The sequence below is a fragment of the Lithobates pipiens genome, unplaced genomic scaffold (assembly GCF_037356315.1).
Source record: "Lithobates pipiens isolate NorthernLeopardFrog02 unplaced genomic scaffold, aLitPip1_a1.2 Scaffold_1, whole genome shotgun sequence".
Classification (NCBI taxonomy): Eukaryota; Metazoa; Chordata; class Amphibia; order Anura; family Ranidae; genus Lithobates; species Lithobates pipiens.
In genome coordinates this window covers 52,251,870-52,276,140 of record NW_027507685.1, presented here as the reverse complement: position 1 = coordinate 52,276,140, position 24,271 = coordinate 52,251,870, and the positions used below count along the sequence as shown (strand labels likewise).

At 46.8% G+C, this 24,271-nt stretch overlaps 1 protein-coding gene across 1 annotated transcript in view; it reads left to right on the top strand.

Annotated features, from left to right (window-relative positions):
• Window positions 1-24,271, top strand: part of LOC143999273 (interleukin-13 receptor subunit alpha-1-like) — a 138,448-nt gene that overhangs the window by 85,623 nt on the left and 28,554 nt on the right. Inside the window, exon 9 of the mRNA XM_077493982.1 lies at window positions 19,731-19,854. Within this exon, the coding sequence (XP_077350108.1) occupies window positions 19,731-19,854 (124 nt within the window). The remainder of the gene's footprint in view (window positions 1-19,730; window positions 19,855-24,271) is intronic.

Genomic DNA, 24,271 nt, shown 5'->3' with positions numbered 1-24,271 from the left:
CATCAGTGCAGCCTGATCAGTGCCGCCTCACCCATGCAGACAGTGTCCATCAGTGTGGCCTGATCAGTGCCACATCACCAGTGCAGACAGTGCCCATCGGTGCAGTCTGATCAGTGCCCCCTCCCCAGTGCAGACAGGGTCCGTCAGTGCAGCCTGATCAGTGCCACCTCACCAGTGCAGACAGTGCCCATCAGTGCCACCTCACCAGTGCTCATCTGTGCCATCTGATCAGTGCCTCCTCACCAGGGCAGACAGTGCCCATCAGTGCCATCTGATCAGTGCCACCTCACCCATGCAGACAGTGCCCATAAGTGTAGCCTAACCAGTGCCCCCTCACCAGTACCCATCTTCAGTGCAGCCTGACCAGTGCCGCCACATCAGTGCCCATCATCAGTGCAGCCTGATCAGTGCCCATGGAATGTGGGGGGTCAGCAGGGGGTGTGTCAGGGTCTGGGTCTGTGTTAAAGATGGGTACTTACTTTCCTTGCATGACCTCTTCGGAGGGGGTGATAAATCTAAGTCACTTCTCTTCTTTGCCACTCCTCAAGCTAGCGCCCGGTCACAGCCCACAACTGTTCAGGTCATGTGTGACATTCTGGCTGAGGCTCCTGGGAGGTGAGAGTTGTAGTCTGCTGCGCTGCTGAATTCCTCCCACCGCCAGGAACTTCAGTGAGGCCAGACTACAACTCCCAGAGTGCAGCGCAGCAGCAGCCAGCCAATCGGTGGCTAGTACTGTATAACACAGTCACACGTCACAGCCTGGGAAAACTAAAGAAACAAACAGCGTCGCGGCCGTAAGGTAGGCGGTCTGGGGGGGGGGGATTTCCACCCTACACCCCTGCTCAGCCCGCCCCTGGACGCCATCCTTCACTATGCGGCGATGCTGGGAATCGCTGCTTAGTGAAGGATCGGCTCGGGTCTTTTGACTCTAGTCCTGCAAAGGGAACGGCGTTCCTGCTGTGAAAAAAGTGCAGGGACGCCGTTCCCACGCGTTCCCGCAGGACTCGAGCCCTGTGGGACAGGTGTGTCTCCGGTAAGAAGACCACCCCAGCTCCATGATGCTCGATTTCTTTCAAAATGTTATGCCTTTTTGTTGGTGTGTTCAGTCCTCATACATTATAAGTCAAACAATTAACTGTAGTCATGGTATGGTTATTTGCAGCCTGTTTTCATAGAGATGGGTTATTTGCATCCTATTTTCATATAGATGTAATCTATTTCTGAGTTTACGATTATTCTTTATGGGATCTAAGTTTTGTCCCCCCCCTCCCACTTCTCTCCGGCTCTTGGCTCGCAAATGGAGTCCCTCTCCATTTACCTCCTACGAGTCTCCCACCCTTGGGGTATTACTCCAACCGGGGTGACCGTTTTCCCGCCACCCCACCACAGTTGATCCTGGGGAAGGCAAAAAACTCCAGCAGAGCATGATCCAATTTGCTAAAGCAGGGAAATTCCTTCCTGATCCTCGAGAGGCAATCGGATTTTCCCCGGATCAACTTTACCTATAAATGTTAGTACCCAGTTATATTATGTACACTTAGGAAATAATCCAGGCCTTTCTTAAAGCAATCTACTGAGCTGGCCAGAACCACCTCTGCAGGAAGTCTATTCCACATTTTCACAGCTCTTAGGCCGCGTACACACGCGGGGACTGTCTGCCGAAACGAAGTTCGTCAAACAGTCTGCTCAAACTTTTGAATGAACGAACACGCCCACACACGGCACTTTTTGAGCGGACAAATACGGCAAACTTTGTTCGTCGTACTAAGTCCGCGCAACTTTTGAAATGAACGGACTCGCCCACACACGAGGCAACAGTCCGCTCATTTCGAGCGCGTGTACAGGTAGGCGGGGCCCGCGACGGAGACGTCGCGGGCTCCGCCGCCTGGAATGTACTTAAAGGGGAACCCCAACGCCGAAAAAAATCGGCGTGGGGGTCCCCCCAAAGTCCACAACAGACCCTTGTCCGAGCACGCTACCCGGCCGGCCAGGAAAGGGGGGCGAGCAAGCGCCCCCTTCCTTAGCCGTACCAGGCCGCGTCCCCTCAACATGGGGGGTGCCTTGGGGAAGGGGGGGCCGCGTGGCCCCCCCACCCCAAAGCACCTTGTCCCCATGTTGATGAGGATAAGGGCCTCTTCCCGACAACCCTGGCCGTTGGTTGTCGGGGTCTGCGGGCGGGGGGCTTATCGGAATCCGGGAGCCCCCTTTAATAAGGGGGCCCCCGGATACCGGCCCCCCACCCTATGTGAATGAGTATGGGGTACAATGTACCCCTACCCATTCACCTGTAAAATAAAAGTACCCCAAAAAAAAACACAACACACGAGATAAAATATTTTATTGCACAGCTCCGGGGGTCTTCCGTCTTCAGGGGTCTTCTCGCCGGACTCCTCCGCTATCTTCTTGTAGCTCTTTTGCTAGCGGAGGAGTCCGGCTTTCTTCCTCCCCGCCGCCGGCCTCTTCTCCCGACTTCGGGGGTCTTGTCCCCCTCTTCGGTTCTTCTGCCGGGCCACCGCGCCTTCTTATAGCTCTTTTACAGGCGGTGGCCCGGTCTTCTGTCGCCACCGCCTTCCGTTCTTCTGCCGGGCCACCGCGCCTTCTTATAGCTCTTTTAGAGGCGGTGGCCCGGTCTTCTGTCGCCGCTGTCGCCGCTGTCGCCTTCCGGTCGCCTTCCGTTCTTCTTCTTGTTCTTGTTCTTCTTCTTCTCCAGGAGATGTTGACACGTCGCTCTCTCCGGCCGGAATGCCAGAGCCGCGCTGTGCGGCCACTTATATAGTGACAATGGGGCGGTGTCACATGGTATATGTCACATGGGTTGGTCACATGGTGACCCCGCCCCCTTACGATGTCATAGTCCCCATGTGACATCAACCCATATGACCAACCCATGTGACATATACCATGTGACACCGCCCCATTGTCACTATATAAGTGGCCGCGCAGCGCGGCTCTGGCATTCCGGGCGGAGAGAGCGACGTGTCAACATCTCCCGGAGAAGAAGAAGAACAAGAAGAAGAACGGAAGGCGACCGGAAGGCGACAGCGGCGACAGAAGACCGGGCCACCGCCTCTAAAAGAGCTATAAGAAGGCGCGGTGGCCTGGGAGAAGAACGGAAGGCGGCGGCGACAGAAGACCGGGCCACCGCCTGTAAAAGAGCTATAAGAAGGCGCGGTGGCCCGGCAGAAGAACCGAAGAGGGGGACAAGACCCCCGAAGTCGGGAGAAGAGGCCGGCGGCGGGGAGGAAGAAAGCCGGACTCCTCCGCTAGCAAAAGAGCTACAAGAAGATAGCGGAGGAGTCCGGCGAGAAGACCCCCGAAGACGGAAGCTGTGCAATAAAATATTTTATCTCGTGTGTTGTGTTTTTTTTTTTTGGGTACTTTTATTTTACAGGTGAATGGGTAGGGGTACATTGTACCCCATACTCATTCACATAGGGTGGGGGGCCGGTATCCGGGGGCCCCCTTATTAAAGGGGGCTCCCGGATTTCGATAAGCCCCCCGCCCGCAGACCCCGACAACCAACGGCCAGGGTTGTCGGGAAGAGGCCCTTGTCCTCATCAACATGGGGACAAGGTGCTTTGGGGTGGGGGGGCGGTGTCACATGGTATATGTCACATGGGTTGGTGTCACATGGGGACTATGACATCGTAAGGGGGCGGGGTCACCATGTGACCAACCCATGTGACATATACCATGTGACACCGCCCCATTGTCACTATATAAGTGGCCGCACAGCGCGGCTCTGGCATTCCGGCCGGAGAGAGCGAAACGCGGCCTGGTACGGCTCGGGAGGGGGGGGCGCGCTCGCTCGCCCCCCTTTCCTGGCCGGCCGTGTAGCGTGCTCGGACAAGGGTCTGTTGTGGACTTTGGGGGGACCCCCACGCCTAAGGCCGCGTACACACGGGCGGACTGTTCGCTCAACTTTGTCCGCTGAACAGTGTTTCAGCGGACAGTCCGCTCGTGTGTACGCGGCCTTACTGTGAAGAAACCTTTCCGTATTTGGAGATGAAATCTCTTTTCCTCTAGACGTAAAGAATGCCCCCTTGTCCTCTTTGTTGACTGTAAAGTGAATAACTCAACACCAAGTTCACTATAAGGACCCCTTATATATTCATGTTGATCATATCCCCCCTTAATCTCTTCTTATCAAGAGTGAATAAATTCAGTTCCTCTAATATTTCCTCATAGCTGAGCTCCTCCATGCCTCTTATCAGTTTGGTTGCTCTTCTCTGCACTTTCTCCAGTTCCCCAATATCCTTTTTGAGAACTGGTGCCCAAAACTGAACTGCATATTCCAGACGAGGTCTTACTAATGATTTGAACAGGAAAATTATATCTCTCTCTCTGGAGTCCATATCTCTCTTAATACAAGAAAGGACTTTGCTCAATTTGGAAACCGCAGCTTGGCATTGCATGCTATTATTGAGCTTATGATCTACCAAACCCCCAGATCCTTTTCCACTCTGGATCCCCCCAGTTGTACTCCCCCCAGAATCTATGATGCATGCATATTCTTAGCCCCCAAGTGCATAAATTTACATTTCTCAACATTAAACCTCATCTGCCACATAGTCGCCCAATTAGACAGAGCATTATAAATTGGAGACATCCTGTAAGGACGTTATTCCACTGCATAGCTTGGTGTCATCTGCAAAGACGGAAATGTTACTTTTGATCCCAGACCCAATATCATTTATAAAGATATTAAAAAGTAAGAGTCTCAGCACTGAACCTTGGGGTACACAACTGATAACCTTAGACCATTAAGAGTAAGAATCATTAACCACCACTCTCTGAATTCTGTCTTTTAGCCAGTTTTCTATCCATTTATAAACTGATATTTCCAAACCTGTAGAATTCACCTTACACATGAGCCATGTGTGCAGAACTGTACCATGTCCACCGCCACCCCTCTGTCCAAAGTTTTACTTACCTCCTCATAAAAATAAATCAGGTTTGTCTGACAACGTCTGTCTCTCATGAATCCATGCTGTCTGTTGCTTAAAATATTTTTTTCCTGCAAGAACTCGTCTATGTGGTCTTTTTATTAATCTCTCCAGTATCTTCCCAACTATAGAAGTTAAACTAACAGGTCTATAGTTACTTGGTAAAGACTTTGTTCCCTTTTTAAATATAGGCACCACATTGGCCCTGCGCCAATCCAGTGGTACTATTCCTATCATTGAGTCCCTAAAAATTAGATACAATGGCTTTGAAATTACAGAGCTCAATTCTTTTAGGATCCGTGGGTGGATGCCATCAGGTCCAGGCAGTGACGTAGCGTGGTGGGGGGCAGGGGGGTGCCATGGCCCCAGGCACGAGAATTAGGGGGGGCGCCAGTATGTGTCACTTGCTGCCTCCTCCTAATTTTACATACCTGTGTCCCCCGTGCTCCGGCCGCCATGTTCAGTGTCCGGTGCCCTGTGATTGGGCGTATGGGGGCCATGTGAGGCATAGGGCTGGCCTGTCTGCGATCGCTCCTGAAGTCCCGCCTCTGCACATGACCCCCCATATGCCCTATCACAGTGCACTGCGCCGGACACTGAACATGGCAGCTAGAGTGCGGGGGAGAGAAGCTGTGAGCCGCCGCTGTCTTCTCCTATCCTCCGGACTGATGCAGGCCAGCCAGACAAGAAGGTGAGTAAGAGTGAGACTCCCTCATGAGAGTTGGGTTACTGGCCCGGGCGGTTGGGATGGGGGGAGAGAGAGAGAGAAGGTCAGTCCGTGTAGTGTAGTATGGTGGTCAGTCCGTGTAGTGTAGTATGGTGGTCAGTGTAGTATGGTGGTCAGTATAGTGTAGTATGGTGGTCAGTGTAGTATGTGGTTAGTGTAGTCTAGTATGGTGTAGTATGGTGGTCAGTGTAGTATGGTGGTCAGTATAGTGTAGCATAGTAGTAAGTGTAGTATGGTGGTCAGTGTAGTGTGGTCAGTGTAGTATGGTGGTCAGTATAGTGTAGTATGGTGGTCAGTGTAGTATAGTGGACAATGTAGTATACTGGTCAGTGTAGTGGTCAGTATAGCATAGCTCCCAACTGTCCCTGATTTCGAGGGACTGTCCCTGATTTGGAGCAATGTCCCTCTGTCCCTCATTCCTCCCCATTTGTCCCTCATTTTGGTCTGATCTATATAGATGTATATAAAATGCACTTTTTATCTATCAAAAACTGTTTCCCAGTGCTAAAACTTTCATCAGAAAATTCTAAATTGCTGCATTTGTAAATTCCAAAAGCCAATATAAAGGAATAGTAGTGGTAAAAAAAAGTACTTGTGAGTTTAATCAATCTTGTTTTTTTGTAAAATTCTCCTTTAAGGGGGTGTGGCAGGGGGTGTGTCCTATGCCTGCATACTTTTACTGATAGGTGTCCCTCATTCCAATCCCAAAAAGTTGGGAGGTATGGTATAGTATAGTGGTCAGTGTAGTTCTCAGTATAGTGGTCAGTATAGTGTGTAATGGTCAGTAAAGGAATCAGGTTGGTCAGTGTTGAAATCAAGTAGGTTAGTGTAGTGGTCAGTATAGGAATCAGGTAGGTCAGTACTATTGTATTTGAAGGGACTCGGGGAGTGATAAAAATCCGCAGGTTAGGGGGGGCGCAAATTACTTGCCTTGCCCTGGGCATGGGCGTCCGCAGAACTTTTTCCAAGGGGGGGCATAATTTTAAGGCCGCTCATGCTCCACCCCTTTTCGACAATCTCATGAAAATCTTTCCACTGGTAATACATATGTGTTATATAACAGATAATTCATCTTCACTTTGTATTGGAAGTTACTCTGGCGGCTGTGTTCCATGCCCATATAGCCTAGAGAATGTACATCTTTTTACATTGCAATACATCTGTTGTGGCCATATTTTGATCTCATACTGTCACTGTATAGGCTGTTTTCATCAAGATAGAAAAATATGGCAACAACAGATGTATTGCAATGTAAAAAGATGTACATTCTCTAGGCTATATGGGCATGGTACGCAGCCACCTGAGTAACCTTGCGGACGCCCATGCTTTCAAAAACCAGCCCTGGAAAACATTTCATACCAGCCTCACAGCATTATTATACCAGCCCAACAGCATAACGTCATTATTTTCTTGTTCATGAAAGGGAAAACCATGCATTTTACCAGTTAATAGTGGTAAGTGATCAATCATCAGGGGGGACCACCTTCTGCAGAAAAGATAAACGAAGGTAACGGGGTCGGTTACTAATATAAGGAGGAAACCCTTTATATCAGTGCCCCTTACATTATTGTATTCACTCCCCCCTTACATCAGTGACCCCCCCCCCGCAGCCCCTCCTGTGCCCCATGTCCCTGTCTGTGGGAAGGTGTGTTGTTGATGCTTGGTACGGTACCTTGCATGCCAGCAGGATATCCATGATGGCCAGCAGCAGGCAGGGTCTGTTCTCGTTTTCGATGGGGACGGTGCTCCTTCCAGAGGATCTGTCTGCTGTGAGATGGAGTGGTCCCTGGCCACCTGGACCTTCAGCTGTCCTCATTTTCCAGCCCCAGTCAGCCTGTCCTCTGGTCCTGGGGAAGTGGAGAGCACTGGGTGGGAGTTGGAAAGAAGGGGGAGCAAAGAGTACTGGCGGGGTTGGAGAACACATGGGTGGGGGCAAAGAGCGAGGGGGAGTGGAGATCACAGGGGTGGGGAGCGGAGAGCGCTGGGGGGGCCAATAAGAACAGGGGTAGAGAGCACGGTAGGCTGAGAGCACTGGGGGGGGCTAGGAGTGTGGGGTGGTGAAGAGGACTGGGGGGGCATTAAAACAGGGGTGGAGAGCACGGGGGCTGGAGAGTACTTGGGGGGTACAAAGAGCAGGGGGGAGTGGAGAGCAATGGGGTTGAGCTTGAGAGCACCAGTGGGGGCCAGAAAGAACAGGGGTGGAAAGCACGGGGGACTGGAGAGCACTATGGTGGGTGGAGAGCACTGGTAGGGTTGGAGAGCACATGGGTGGGGGCAAAATGCAGGGGGAGTGGAGAGTACAGGGGTGGGGAGTGGAGAGTGCTGGGGGGAGCCAAAAAGAACAGGGGTGGAGAGCACGGAGGGTAGAGAGCACTGGGGGGGCTGAAGAACGCCAGGGGGCAGAAAGAACAGGGGTGGGGAGAATGGGGGGCTGGAGAGCACTGGGGTGAGGGCTGGAGAGTGATGGGGAGAGCTGAAGAGCACTGGGGGGGAGAAAGAACAGGGGGGAGAGCACTGGGGAGGAGAACAGGGGGAGAGCATGGAGGGGAGAGGACTGGGGGGAGTGGAGAGCACTGTGGGGGGGAACGGGGGGAGCACTGGGTGGAGTGGAGAGCACTGGGGGGGAACGGGGGGAGAGCACTGGGATGGTGGCTAGAGAAGGACGGGGAGAGCTGGAGAGCAGGTGGGCAGCAAGAACAGGAGAGGAGAAAACTGTGGGGGGGGGCAGGAGAGTGTGGTGGAGGAGAGCACTGGGGGGGGGGACAAGGGGGAGAGCACTGGGGGGAGTGGAGAGCACTGTGGGGGGAGCACTGGGGGGTAAATGGGGGGAGTGTAGAGCACTGGGATGGTGGATAGAGAAGGATGGGGAGAGCAGGGGGGGCAGCAAGAACAGGGGAGGAAAGAACTGTGGGGGGGGCAGGAGAGTGTGGTGGTGGAGGAGAGAACTGGGGGGGGGGGCAGGAGTGTGTGGTGGTGGAGGATAGCACTGGGGGGGGGGGCAGGAGAATGTGGTGGAGGAGAGCACGGGGGGGCAGGGAGCACAAGGTGAACTGGAGACAGTAAAATAAGTTGGATAGGAGAATTGGCAGGGGGGCCCCCTGCAGCCCCCCTCCCCCCCCCCCCATCCTCCTTTCCAGGCACTGGGGCACACAGGGCTGGCTGTACCTGCAGCATCTCCTCCTATGGATAAAAGTGCTGGCTGGCTGTGTACGGCGGCCGCTCTGTAACATGGCCCCGCCCCCCCAGACCGGCTCGTGTGATAGGCGGAACATTGATTCTCTCTACTATCACACAAGCAGGTCTGGGGGGGGGCATGTTACAGAGCGGCCGCCGAACACAGAGGCAGCCCGCTCTGTGATCCAGAGCAGAGAGCGGAGGAACACCGGCGGACTCAGTAAAAAAAAAAGCAGCATGCATGCATGCAACACCTTGGGGATTCCAGGGGGGGGCACTTGATCCCCCTTGCCCCCTGCTGCGGACGCCCATGGCCCTGGGTGCTGACAACCCATGCTACGCCACTGGGTCCAGGTGCTTTATTCACCTTTATTCTATCCAAATATTTCTGGACCTTATCACTTTTGAGCTAATGCTATTTATGCTAATATCTTTTCCTCCTCTTTCATGACTTCATCCTTCTGTCCGTCCAGCTATATCCAGCTTTGGAACACCTATTTCCTTACAGTCTTCTGGATATTTTAGCCTCACAGATCTGCCATCTGCAATGCAGACTTGGTGCAATTGTGTAACACCAACATTTCTAAAGCCTGGCAACTCTAGCAATAGCTTAGCAAGTCATTTTCAAACTTGCAGCACAATTGCTTGCTATCTGGGAAATTAGGGGACCTTTGTCGGTGGAATCTCCAAAGAGAATGGTGTGTCTGGTTGTTTGTTAAACAGACCCCCAGGGAAGACAGTGAAATAAGTTTTACTTCCTTTTTGTGGCGGAATAATAAAGATATGTGTCAAGCGAGTACTTACCAAGGCCGAGATGCCAAGAACGGTTCGCCCTTGCGACTACGCGCACCCCGCCCCCCGAAGGTGGTACATGGAACGGGTGGCACACAGAGGCACGGGCCACCAGTGGGTAATGGAGTTCCTGAAGGAAGGCTGTAGAGCTGAACCAAGGTTTGCAGGGGTTAGGTATGAGCTTCGTGTTCGAGTCGAACATACGTTCGACTCGAACATCGGCTGTTCGCCCGTTCGGCGAAGTCCGAACGTTTTGGTCCGTTCGCGCCAAATACGTGTAGCGCTCACGGCCCACAATGCACTGCGATGGCGCAGTGCATTGCTGGCTCATGATTGGCCAAGCATGCACTGTGACCCCGCATGCTTGGCCAATCGCAGCGCCAGCAGCGAGGAGAGCCATGATTGGCCACAGGCAGGATGCCAAATGTCCCTGCCCCAGCTGCTGGACCGTCGAAAGAAGTTCACTCCCAGCCATCCACATGCCCAGCGGTTGAATGCTAGCTTGGCTAAATTGCTAGCACTTCAACTGCTGCCTTTTCAGTTGGTAGACTCGGCCCCCTTCCGTGAGTTTGTACAATGTGCGGTTCCTCAGTGGCAGGTCCCCAAACGCCACTTTTTCTCACGGAAGGCGATTCCGGCTCTCTACCGGCATGTGGAAGGCAATGTCCTTGCCTCGCTGGACAGGGCGGTCAGCGGTAAGGTGCATATTACCGCTGACTCATGGTCCAGCAGGCATGGACAGGGACGTTACCTGTCTTTCACGGCCCATTGGGTCACTCTTCTGGCAGCTGGGAAGGATGCAGGACAAGGTGCAGTAGTGTTGGAGGTTGTTCCGCCACCACGCCTCCAAAATGCTACTATTGGTTGTGACACACCTCTCTCCTCCACCCCCTCCTCTTCTTCTTCCTCCATGGCCTCTTCCAGTGCTCTGTTCTCAGAACCAGCGGTGCTCCGTAGGCGTTCCAGGGGCTACGCAAGTACGCAGGCAGAACGATGCCATGCCGTGCTTGCGCTGGTTTGTTTGGGGGACAGGAGCCACACTGGGGCGGATGTTTTGTCAGCTCTGCAGGGGCAGGCAGAGAGGTGGTCAACGCCACGCCAGCTTAAGCCAGGAATGGTGCTTTGCGACAATGGCACCAACCTCCTCTCCGCCCTCCAACAGGGACAACTGACCCATGTGCCCTGTGTAGCTCATGTCCTTAACCTGGTGGTGCAGCGGTTCTTGGGCAGGTACCCCAGCTTACAGGATGTCCTGAAGCAGGCCAGGAAAGTCTGTGTGCATTTCCGCCAATCATTTAATGCCTGTGCTCGGCTGGCTGAGCTCCAAAAGGAGTTGAACCTGCCCAAGAACCGCCTTATATGTGACATGCCCACCAGGTGGAACTCAACGTTGGCCATGCTGCAGCGGCTGCACACGCAGCAGAGGGCCATCAATGAGTACCTGTGCGACTACGGCACCAGGACAGGGTCAGGGGAGCTCGGTTTTTTCTCACCAGTGGGGCATGATCAGGGATGCATGCACTGTCCTGTCACCATTTGAGGAGGCCACAAGGATGATGAGCAGTGCATGCATCAGTGACACTGTACCTCTTGTCCAGGGACAGGGACAGGGCACTTGAGGCAGAACAGAGGCAGGAAGAGGAGGACTTCCTTGCCTCTCAAGGCCCCTTTTATCCAGACAGTGTTCCTGCTGTGCCACCCATCACACAGGAAGAGGATGAGGAGGAGGAAGAGGAGGAGGAGGATGATTGTGTCAGCATGGAGGTGGAGGCTGGCACTCAGCATCAGCAGCAGCAATCTTGTAGGGATGATTTACAGTCCCAAGAAACACGTGGACTTGTACGTGGCTGGGAGGAGGTAGCTGCGGATCATGTTGTCCTTAGTGACCCAGAGGACTCCGGACCGAATGCCTCAGCTAACCTACGCTGCATGGCCTCCCTGATCCTGCAAAGCCTGTGGAAGGATCCTCGTATTCTTCGGATCAAGGAGAGGGACCATTACTGGCTGGCCACTCTCCTTGATCCACGGTACAAGGGTAGGGTCGCCGACCTTATCTTGCCATCGCAGAGGGAGCAGAGGATGAGACATCTCCGGTAGGCCTTGCAGAAAGGTCTGTGCAACGCGTTCCCAGAGACTAGGAGGTTACAAACTCCTGGTCCTGGACAACGTGTTGCTGAGGCATCAGTCAGAAGGAGCAGTGGAGAAGGTGGCCGTCTGACTGATGCTTTCAGACAATTTTTTAGTCCGCAGCCCCAAGGTATGATCGGTTCCAGCAACCATCGCCAGCGTCTGATTTACATGGTGCAGGAATACCTAGGGGCAAGGTCAGACTTGGACACCTTTCCCACCGAATATCCTCTGGCTTACTGGGTCTTGAGGATGGATCACTGGCCAGAGCTTGCACAGTATGCAATTGAGCTACTGGCCTGTCCTGCATCCAGCGTTCTTTCGGAACGCACCTTCAGTGCTGCTGGTGGCTTTGTTGCCGATCACAGGGTGCGGCTGTCTACCGAATTAGTTGATCGACTGACCTTCATCAAGATGAATCAGTCTTGGATCACCCACAGCTACCAAGCACCTGAAGCTGATGTAACCGAATAATTTTTTTTTAAATATCACATCTCTTCAAGACTGCCTATGCTGATGCTGAGTGACTGTCCTGTTATGTTGATTGTCTATCCTCTTCCTCCTCCGATGATATGTTGGAAGAACATTTCTGTTTCTGGGTGATGCCATCAGCCCAATTTTTCTGCCCCTGTTTAACAGGGGCGTTTAAGTACAATTTTTGATGTAATGCTTTGCAGCAGGGCTAATTCCTGCAATAAAACAAGAGTATATGGGAGAGGTTGCCATGTGGTGGCACCAGCACCAGTGCCTAAGGCCCAATTTTTCTGCCCCTGTTTAACAGGGGCGTTTAAGTACAATTTTTGATGCAATGCTTTGCAGCAGGGCTAATTCCTGCAATAAAACTAGAGTATATGGGAGAGGTTGCAGTGTCGTGGCACCAGCACCAGTGCCTAAAGCCCAATTTTTCTGCCCCTGTTTAACAGGGGCGTTTAATTACAATTTTTGATGCAATGCTTTGCAGCAGGGCTAATTCCTGCAATAAAACTAGAGTATATGGGAGAGGTTGCAGTGTCGTGGCACCAGCACCAGTGCCTAAGGCCCAATTTTTCTGCCCCTGTTTAACAGGGACATGTAATTACAATTCTTGATATAATATTTCACAGGAGGGCCCGTTCCTGTGCCCACCCAGAGTAACTGTGAGGACTTATAGTGTTGTGGCACCAGCACCACAACCACCAAAGGTCAATTTTTCTACCACTGTTCAACAATGGCATGTAATTACAATTCTTGATATAATCGTTCACAGCAGGGCGCTCCAGCGCCCACCAAGAGTCACTTTGAGGGCTTACAATGTTGTAGCAAAACCAACACCTTGTTCCGCCATTTCTGTAGAGCATATAGGGCAGGCCCCTACTTTCAAACATCCAACTTACAAACATCTCCTACTTGCAAACGGAAGGAGACAACAGCAAGTGAGATGAAAAAAGATGGACGACAAAACAAATTATACAGGGGTGATAACCCTTCCCTATGTTTCCCAAAAAGCTTAAACATTTTTTTTTTTGACTGGAGCTACACTTTAAAAATGTACCAGTTGAAAATTACAAACAGATTCAACTTAACACAACAAACCTACACAGTCCCTGTCTTGTTTGCACCGCCTGTATACTGCTGTTCTGAGTATATAGGGCCTGGGGGCCACACGCATTTCCTTTTTTAATATGGGTACGGGGTTCCCCTTAATATGCGTTGTATTAAGGGGTTAAATCTCATGTTACATTTAACCCTAGGTTCATTCATATATTTACTCTTTCAGATATGTGGTCAGTAAATGCAAGGATTAAAACACAACACACAAAGAATTTAATAAAAAGATTTACTTAGCTTTGATTAAAGATGTATACAGATGATACGATACAGGATAAATACAGCATATTCAATCCAGGGGAGTCACAAGCTCATTTTATAAATGAGCTACCTAGATTAGACAGCCAGGCTTCCGCCTTCCTCAAAATGCAAACTAGTCTCCCAGTCATATTTATATGGTAGTGAAGACAATAGCTACAACTGATGAAAAGAAAAGGTCAAAGGTTCCCAACTTCCCATAGCATAATGAAGTAGATGCCTCATGCATTAAACATGTTGTATATAGATATAAGTAATCATTCTTAACTATTCTTGTAATTCAATAACTAAAGTTATATATAAATTTATACCCATACTACATTCCACCCCTTGATTTACAAGATTCTCAGTTTATAATATTCAAGATTACCTATAGATATATCAACATGCTCTACTCAAGGTAGTCTTTTCTCTTGTACTTTAATATAAACATTTCTGGCTTCATTAATTTCATCCTTCACATTTCCAGTATTATGAATATGTATGTAAAACACTCCCCATTATTAAATATGGTCCATCTCCCATATATCCCACTCCTTGGGTATTTTCCACATGTAAATTATTATATAAAAGTTGTACATCCTTCCACCCCTCGTCTTATCTATGTAAACTTTTATCTCTTTACCCACTTTCTCTATCTGATTTACCTGTCCAGGAAATCTCATTCTGCTATGTTAGGGCTGAAAAATATAAAAAATATCCAAACTTCCAAAAATATAAAAAACAACTATATGTTGGACTAACAGAATAACACCAAACTTCCTTTCCAAGAGTTTAAACGCATAGATACTTGACAAAGTCCTCCATATCTGGTGATGGACAGCAGAGTCTTAGACATCCGGTTACCAAATCGCAGCTGCAGCATAGCACTTGCAACACTGTAGAACTGAAAGAACTGTAGTATACATAGTCCATATCCTTCGGACTATTGCAGCTCACAAGTCATAGACGTGCAGGCACATACTTCTGGCACATGACCATTAGAGCACATAAAACAGTTCAAGTACTTCACCATCAGATTCAGGTACTTAACCACGATAGCGGGTGGAACAGTTCACGTACTCGACCCTCAGAAGAGGTACCAAAAGTTTAGCTGCTGATCATTGGTAAAGACTTTATAGACCGTTGCTGCTGTCAAAAGTGTTTGTCTCCTTTCTCCAATATGCTTCTAGTTGACGTCATGGCAGGTGCGTTACCAAATATGTCAGTCCAACATTCCATAATTAACAACAATGCCCATATAGCCCATTATAGATTTTTGAACAGGCAAATCGATGATCATTAATGATCCGGCTAAACACTGAAAAACTCAGCTTTCTACATTAAAGGTGAAATATTATTACAAGTATGTTACTCATCCCCACCTGAACTATACACTACTGTCTCAAACTATAGGCCCAGCTTTAAATTACTCCATGCGTGTTTCCTCTATGCACTTTGATCTCCTTCCACACTCTAAAGACATTCTGGCAGGCTAACCGGCTCTTGTCTACACTGATCCCAATATGTGCATATAATATGCCCATGCATATGTGTCACTCTACATGTCAGTCCCACCCCAAGCAATCAAGGAGAATTGAGGAAAAGCAAACCTGAGAACCTATTTTATAACTTTTTTTTTTCTTTACCAAGAAAATTTTATGAAAACTCAATCAGGTGTATAGAACAGGGTGATCAAAGAATCACTGAGTGTCAGATATAACTGACTGTATATACCACTAGAACACCTAATTTTGAAAGACTTAAAAATTGTGTTCATTGCAATAATATTAACCTAAATGCATAATTATAAGTAGACATAAAAGTACCCTTTTTTTTTTTCTTGATACACAAAATGATTACTTTAAATTTAAACTGTCAATCTTATAGGAAAATGTACTTTATATGTAAAACCCCAGGCACACTCCCACAGTAGTAATGCCTTATAGTTCCACCAAAATGATTATGACAGAATATACAGAAGTAGATGCTGCCATAATTTAGCTTACATAAACACAGAAAGGAACAATATGTAAATGTTTGGGTATTCTTACACCCTCCAAATCATTACAAGTATTATATAATTCCAGATATCAAAACCATCTTGCTGCCAATATTCACAAATTATTTGTTCTATATCATTTTAGATTCAACTCAATCAGAGAAAACCCTTAGAAATCTTTCATGCAGCATCAAGATTATTAGCTGCTCTGGTTTACAATCAGTTCCAATGACAACTTTCAGTACATTTGCATATTACATAAAAATAACAACAAAAACAACATAAATTATTCAGTTTGACTGTAATCTTCATCTTTAGTTCTTGGACATCAAACCATATCAGACAGGTGGATTGATGCTGTTTAATATTGTCTATGAACTAAACAAAATGAAAGGTTTTAGTGTGATATTATTACAGTTCACTCCTAGAAAGTAACAAATAGTTAGCAACAAACACATTTAACCAACACTTTCCACAAATTACAAAACATATGGCCATTATTTCTGTTATTCCGAGTGCACTTTTTATTACCCATATTAATTGAGCTCATTTCTTATCACCACGTGGATTTTCATTAAAGGACGTCCATTCAAAGTTATCATTAATTCACCATGGTTGAAATAACATTCACAATAACATTATATGGTGTTCATCACATTTGTGCACAAACATTATACATCACCAAACTCATATTGATGTTTCTATTGCAACCTTTTCTTCAATACCATACAGATCTATGAAACTTCTAGGAATAGATCTGATTCCTTCTGTATTAACGAAAGCAAAACTTAAAAAAAAAACATTAGTGTTGTATCCTAGAACATGGCACTTGATTACATTCACCAATAAAATTATAATAATCATGACTGCTATTCAGGATTTTAAATGGTGTTAACATCAAGCAGACATTTTCTTTCTTTGTTTCAAATAATCCTAGATTTGCGTAATAAAAACTAACAATTTCAACTAGGATGTTATTTTTAATCAACATAATTAAACATTTCTTAGATGTTCAGCAATGTCCAGCTTCATGGACACAATCTTTAAAGGGGGGAGGGGAGGGGTTATCTCCCTCTCTTAAAGGAGAAAGAATCTTCATTCAAGCAGGTTCTCACAAATACAGCTGCAGGTGTCCCTTTTACAAAATGAGGGACTATTGTCCATTGTCTGGGGGGAGGGAAAGAGGGGGGTGCTGCAGACTGCAAACATTCCTGCTAACTAATGATCTTTTCATTTAAACATACAAAGACTCGCTTTTCTCAAAACTATTACCTTAGTTTCATTACTTAACCATTCTAATGTTAAACATACTCACTTAAACATCAGTAGTCAAATGCATTTTTACATATCATCCATACAAGCAACTTTTTCTCACCAATAGCACTAGCTAAACAACCAATAGAAGAGCTCAACATTTAAATTCAACACAAATATTACTGCAGTAATCACAATCTAAGCATCAACACAGGTCATATTTTTCCTTTTCCTACCTGCTTTCTGCTCATCGTTTTCAAACCTCAAAGAACAACTATATGAGCACCAGCGAAAGGGCCACTCGTCCACCTAACGCGGTCATCAGCTCATCTGTTCTAGATCTCAAAAAATCTAAAGCTTGCCGGGGGTCTGCTAAGCACACAATGAGTGGAAACATTTGACTATCTTCCCCCTTTGCTATATTTATCCAATTTAAATCAAACATAACTGCCACTAACTGCCACCAAAGCAAGGCTAGCAACAAACCTCCCATCACAGGGCACACTAATAATACAGTTTCCCAATTGTCAAAAAACATTACACTTCACAAGAGTATTAATATGCTTAATCACTGCACTTTAAACCAGCACTGAAAGGGTTAAATACCCTGCTCGCAGCGCCATTATGTATTAAGGGGTTAAATCTCATGTTACATTTAACCCTAGGTTCATTCATATATTTACCCTTTCAGATATGTGGTCAGTAAATGCAAGGATTAAAACACAACAACACACAAAGAATGTAATAAAAAGATTTACTTAGCTTTGATTAAAGATGTATACAGATGATACGATACAGGATAAATACAGCATATTCAATCCAGGGGAGTCACAAGCTCATTTTATAAATGAGCTACCTAGATTAGACAGCCAGGCTTCCGCCTTCCTCAAAATGCAAACTAGTCTCCCAGTCATATTTATATGGTAGTGAAGACAATAGCTACAACTGATGAAAAGAAAAGATCAAAGGTTCCCAACTTCCCATAGCATAATGAAGCAGATGCCTCATGCATTAAACATGTTGTATATAGATATAAGTAATCATTCTTAACTATTCTTGTAATTCAATAACTAAAGTTATATATAAATTTAGACCCATACTACATGCGTACAAGACCCATGCCATTTTTCTCAATGATTTTCAACCATATTGCAGGAACCAGATATAACATTAAAACCGCAAGCAGTTTTAAATGACGTTATTTCCGTTAAATGTAATTTTGCGCAGGGACTGTTCTAAACACGAGAAACACGTGGCACTTCACAGGCATACTACAGACACCCCCCAGGCACCATATTTAAATGAATATTTCACTTTTTTTTTTCCACTTTAATCGTCATTAAAATCAGTGCCCCCGCCAAAACGGCCGTTTTTAAAACTTTTTTTTGCATTGACCCATGTCCCCTGGGGCAGGAGCCAGGTCCCCAAACCCTTTTTAGGACAGTATCTTGCATATTAGTCGTTAAAATTAGCACTTTTAATTTCGAACGTTCGAGTCCCATAGACTTCAATGGGGTTCTAACGTTCGTACGAATTTGGGGTCCGTTCGAAAGTTCTGGTGCGAACCGAACCGGGGGGTGTTTGGCTCATCCCTAGCAGGGGTGCAGGAACTGGCTGAGAATCGGATGCTGGGTGTAGCAGTCAATCCGGGTCACAGGCAAAGGATCAAGTACTAGAGGAGGTAAGCAAGTCCGTAAGGCAGGCCGATGGTCAAACACTTGTAGAAGGCAAGGCAAAGTCCTATAGTCAGGAACAGTCCGGGTCACAGCGGGTAATCAGATATGGCAAACAGGAAACGGGTACAAACAGGAATCTGATGACAAACCAGCAACCCATTTGGACGCCAGAGCCGTTTTAAATAGCCCGACAGAGCGTCAGGCCAGGCGTGCGCTATTGCGCACATGCGTGGGCCACTGCTCGCACATGTGTGCTATTGTGCACACACACGCGCCACTCCATCAGGCCACACACATGCGTTTGCCGTAGCACCAATCCGCCGTGCATGTGCGCAGGAACATGGCGGATGCGGCTAGAAAAAAAACTTTTCTGACAATATGTAACTGACAAAAGACGAGTTTCTTACCTGCCACTTCGTCTTAAATGTCAGACTATTGCAGAGCCGTCTTTCCCAACAAAAACGAATTGGAGTTTTGAAAATCCTTTTTGCTATTGAATGGAGTTTTGTAGAAGTTTAAAGCCTTCTGTTTTTTTCACCTTAATGCATCCTATGCATTAAGGTGAAAAAACATCTGATGGTTACAGGCCCCCCAGCCCCCCGGTTTACTTACCTGAGCCCTCGAAAGTCCGTGTAGAGAAGGCACTGGCTTCTCGGCTCTTCTCGGCCCGGTCTTCTTGGCTCTTCATTGGATGGATTGGCTCGCTCTGCTGTCAATCAAATCCAAATGACGTAGCCACCGGGGGGCGGGTACGAGACATACACTCTGTGTCTATGGATGCAGATTGTATGAGACGGGAGCGCACCCGCAAGGTAACCCCCTCGGGAGAGAGCTTCCCGAAGGGGGTTATCTATTGTGGGGAGGAGCCGAGACGGCCGCCGTGGGACCCCAGAACAGCAGGATCGGGGCCACCCTGTGCAAAACTAACTGTACAGTGGAGGAAAAAAAATGAACCTATACAACCATAGGATTGATTCGTTATTATATTTATTGGTTACTATATTTTATCATTGCATTCTTGAGAAAATTCAGCACAGATGCTTTGGCAGGCTAAGTAGTGCAGTGTCATATAATTTTTATCAGATTTTATTGAAGATTGCTACACTTTCTTGTTGCATTATCTATGGTAGTTTGACATTGTCATGTGCTAAAATTGTCTTGTTAGCAAAAATGTATTATTCTATAACTTGTCATTCATTACCTTCTAGAATATAGAAGAATTAAACACTGAAATACTCAATGTTCTCTCCGACACCTATGCTGTGAAAGTACGAGCAAGAAATGGCGGCAATGGATTTTGGAGTGACTGGAGCAAGGAAGAGATTATTACAGGTTTAAAATATTTAATTTACAGAAGAGAGAATAGTTTTTCTTATACCACGTACACACGACCAGACTTTTTGACAGCAAAGGTCCGACAGAATGAATCCGTCGGAAAACCCGATTGTGTGTGGGCTCCATCGGACCTTTGCTTGCCAAAAATCCAGCGGACTTTAGAAATGGAACATGTTTTAAATTTTCCTACAGTTCCTAGTGTATACTGGTCCGACAGACCAAATACGACGTGCTGGCAGCTACAGCACCTGCCCACTAGAATGTTTCCATCACGCTGTTTCTTGGCCACAGGGTACTGTACATCTCGTGCTGGCTGCAATAGGAAAAACAGATTTTCCTATCGCAGCCCCCTGCAGGCCCCCTACCCCAAAGCACCTTGTCCCCATGTTGATGAGGACAAGGGCCTCTTCCCGACAACCCTGGCCGTTGGTTGTTGGGGTCTGCGGGCGGGAGGCTTCGGTACCCTGTAGCCAAGAACCAGCACGATAGCATTGCGCTGGAAATATTCTTGCGGTCAGGTGCTGTAGCTGCCCACGTCGGACCAGCATACAGACAAACAGGTTTCCTGCTAGGAACTGGGTCCGGCGGAATTCCAGCGGGGAAAATTTAAAACATGTTCTATTTCTAAAGTCCGCCAGATTTTTGGCAAGCAAAGGTCCGATGGAGCCCACACATGATTGAATTGTCCAACGGATACGTTCCGTCCGACCTTTGCTGTCAAAAAGTCCGGTCATGTGTACGCGGCATTAAGCGTTTCACCCTCTGTTTTCACTTGGTGAGCTGGCCACTAAAACACCTCCTGTATTAGTGAGACACCACTCTGGATGAGTGAGAACAGGAGGCACATCAGACAACAGCATTAAAGGGTAACTCTAAAATAGCAAATAACAAACAAAAATAATATAGCATATACAATCGTGACACAAGTCATATTGTAATTGAATGTTTTTAAAAAAATGACTTTAATTTTTCAATCTGCAGCTCTGTAATTTTCTGTAAAATGCAATGTAATATGGCAACCTGGAGGTGTTCTGTACACAGAATGTGTACATTACACCCCCCAGATATGTCATTGCCTGCTTGTGTGATTGACTCACTGATTTTCCCAGACGTCTGCACTAAGATATAAGTCAGATTTCAGGTGTCCTCTGCAACAAAAATGTAATTTTTGGTAAGAAACTCACAATAGGAAGTTATGTCTAAAGGAATGCAGACCCAGCAAGTTTCCTCATTAGAGTTCTGCAAGTGCAGCAGCTGACTGATAATTGTGAAACCACTCCCATTAGATTTACTTTCCACACACACAGAGGGGAAGATTTTTTTTCTCAACAAAAGTGGAGCTACTCTTTGAGGGCTGGTTCACACCACAAAATGCACTCCAGATCCCTTGCGGATGCGTTTCCGCCGGTGCTTTTTTAATGCGTTTTTGGTGCGTTCCAGTGCATTTTTGATGCATTTCTGGATGCATTCCAGATGCTTCTTTTTTCCTGTTTTTTTTTTCACTGGGGACCAGTGCATTTTTGATGCCTTTCATTGCATTCTGGTGCATTTCTTTTGCGTTTTACTGCGTTCTGGTACTTTTCAATGCAGGAAAAATGCAGAATGTTCTATTTTTTTTCTGGAACTGAAAAGCTCAGGAATTGACTGCACTAGTGTAAACTATGCCATTGGAAACCATATAACCTACATTCCATGTGTTTTTTATGCAAAACAAAACATGCTGGACTGTATGTGGTGTGAACGGGCCCTAAATGTATTACCAGATTTAAATACACTAACAAATTGAAGCCAAACTAGTTACAGTAAGCTGTTTTTTCTCTATTTGGAATAAAGCTTTCACATTTAAAAAAAAAAGGCTGATCATTTTAGGCACCCATGCTAGTGTTAAATTTGGTTTGTTTCATCTTTGTAAACTGATACATTCTGCTGGAGAGTTTGCGGTTAAAAAAAAAACAACAGACTTGCTGGCAAGATCACCAGATGAAATAGAAGAAAGAAAGCCTAAAAAAGAAAATGAATGCATCTAAGAATTGGTAAGCTGCAATATAATACATGTTTGGGTTTAATACCACTTTAAAAATGTATTGATCAAAGTATTAAAGTTAATAATGGTTTCCCTCACATATATCATAGATTAAAAGCACCTTGAATGTAGCTTCATGTTGCTGAAGTTGTAGAACAGCTCACATCATGGCCAATGATGTCTGGTGGTTACTCAGTATAAAGTTTTGGCTCGGTTCACACTGGGGCAGCCTCAAAGTTGCCTGACTTTGAAGCTGACCCGCACAGCGCGACTTCAGCGGAGCTTGCAAACGACTTCTTTAAAATAAGTCAATGTAAGCCACTCTGAAGTGGCCCCCAAGTAGTGCAGGAAACTTTTTCTAATTTGAACGGTTCCATTACACTGAACAGCCTGTAAAGCGCCTGAAAAACCCTAATCTGCACCCCAGTGTGAGTGCGATGCACTTGAAAAAGTCCTGCAAGCAGTATCTGTGGGGCAGTTTGCGAGCCATGTATATACCACTAATCCTCCACCCCTACCCAGTGGAATGCATGGGCAGCGCTGCTGAAGAAACTGCAAAGCGGTTCAGCAGCGGTGCTACACGGGCGCTTTTAACCCTTTTTAACCCCCTTCTAGCCTGAATAGCGGCACCACATTTGGCGCCGCTCTAACAGGGGTAAAATTAGCAGCGCTTTACCCCTACTGCCCCAGTGTGAAAAGGTTCTGAGGCTTGATTCACACTAATGCGTTTTTTGATGCATTTTGCAGAAATGCAGGTAAATGTTTTAACATGGGTTCCTATGGAACATGCTCACATCAATGCATTTTTGTGCCTCTGCGTTTTTGGAACTGGTCGGGGACTTTTTTTCATGCAAAATGCAGCGTTTTGCATGTAATAGAAGTCAATGGACCAGCAGCCACAACGCAAGTACCGCGTTTTTACCGTGTTTTTACTGCGATGTTGCCGCGATTTGCATTTGGCGTTTTTTTTTTCTTTTTTTTTTTTTACACTGTATATAAATAAGAAAAAATGCCAAACGCGGCAAAAACGTGGCAAAAACGAGGTAAAAACGTATGTCCAAAAAGCACTGCAGAAACGCTCAAAAGCAATATGCATAGATGCGATTCGAGCGATACGGTATATCATAAACATCCTCTTTTCTTTGTGTGCGACAGCTTCCGGGGAGGGAGGGAATGTGCCAAGGAAGGATTCGTCACATTTGCTTGCTAGTTCAAAGGGGAATCCCCCACCTGCAGCTTATTTTCTCAGGAATGACAGCTGATTTCTGGGTTCAAACAAACACAAGCTCTCCCTATTCTGCACCATGGTACCCCAAGCTCTCAACTGAAAGGTATGACCCAGTACTGCTAAACTGGGAAGTAGTAAAGTGATAATTCTGACTAAAAAAAGGATATGTATCATAAGAATGGATGGCTTAAATTCCAAATCCTATTGCAAGTAGAGCAGTGAACATATGCGTATTTTACCTGGAGTTTAACCACTTCAATACAGGGCACTTTCACCCCCTTCCTTCCCAGCCCAATTTTCAGCTTTCAGCGCTCTAGCGCTTTCAGTGACAATTGCGCGGTCATGCTACACTGTACCCAAATGAAATTGTTATCATTTTGTTCGCACAAATAGAGCTTTATTTTGGTGTTATTTATTCACGACTCCGTTTTTTTTTTTTGCGATATATGCGCAAAAAAAGCGGAAATTTGGGAAAAAAACAATATTTTCTTTTTTCTATTTGAAAAGAAATCCAATAAAATCAAATTTTGTCATAAATTTAAGCCAAAATGTATTCTGCTACATGTTTTTGGTAAAAAAAATTCAGTTAAGTGTATAATAATTGGTTTGTGTGATCACGGACATATGTACGCAAATGATCATGTACATATGTGTGCAGGTGATCACGTACATATGTGTGCAGATAATCATTGGGACATGTGATTTTAGTGGGACATATGTGGGGGACATGTTTTTATTATTAGGGACATGTGTTTTTATTATTTGGGGACATGTATGTTTTGGGGACATGTGTGTTTTGGGGACATATGTGGGGACTGTGTTTTCACTGTGTGGTGTGTTGTGTGTTTACACTACACTGATGATCAGTGAGTAAAAAGCTGTGAAAAGCAGCCCATACTCACTGATCATCAGCCGGCTGCAGCGTTCTGCTCTCCTCTTCTCAGCGGTGACTTCCGTGTGAGGAGAGGAGAGCCGATTGCCTAGCAACCGGCTGTTTGTTTACATCACATGACGGCCGTGATTGGACACGGCCGTCATGTGATCAGGAGGGCCAATCACAGAGCCCTCCTGCCGATCTGAGATGTGCCGTGTCCGGGTGACACGAGCACATCGGGATCGCGCCGCTGCGCGGGCGCGCGCGCGCGCGATCCCGCTGCTCCTGA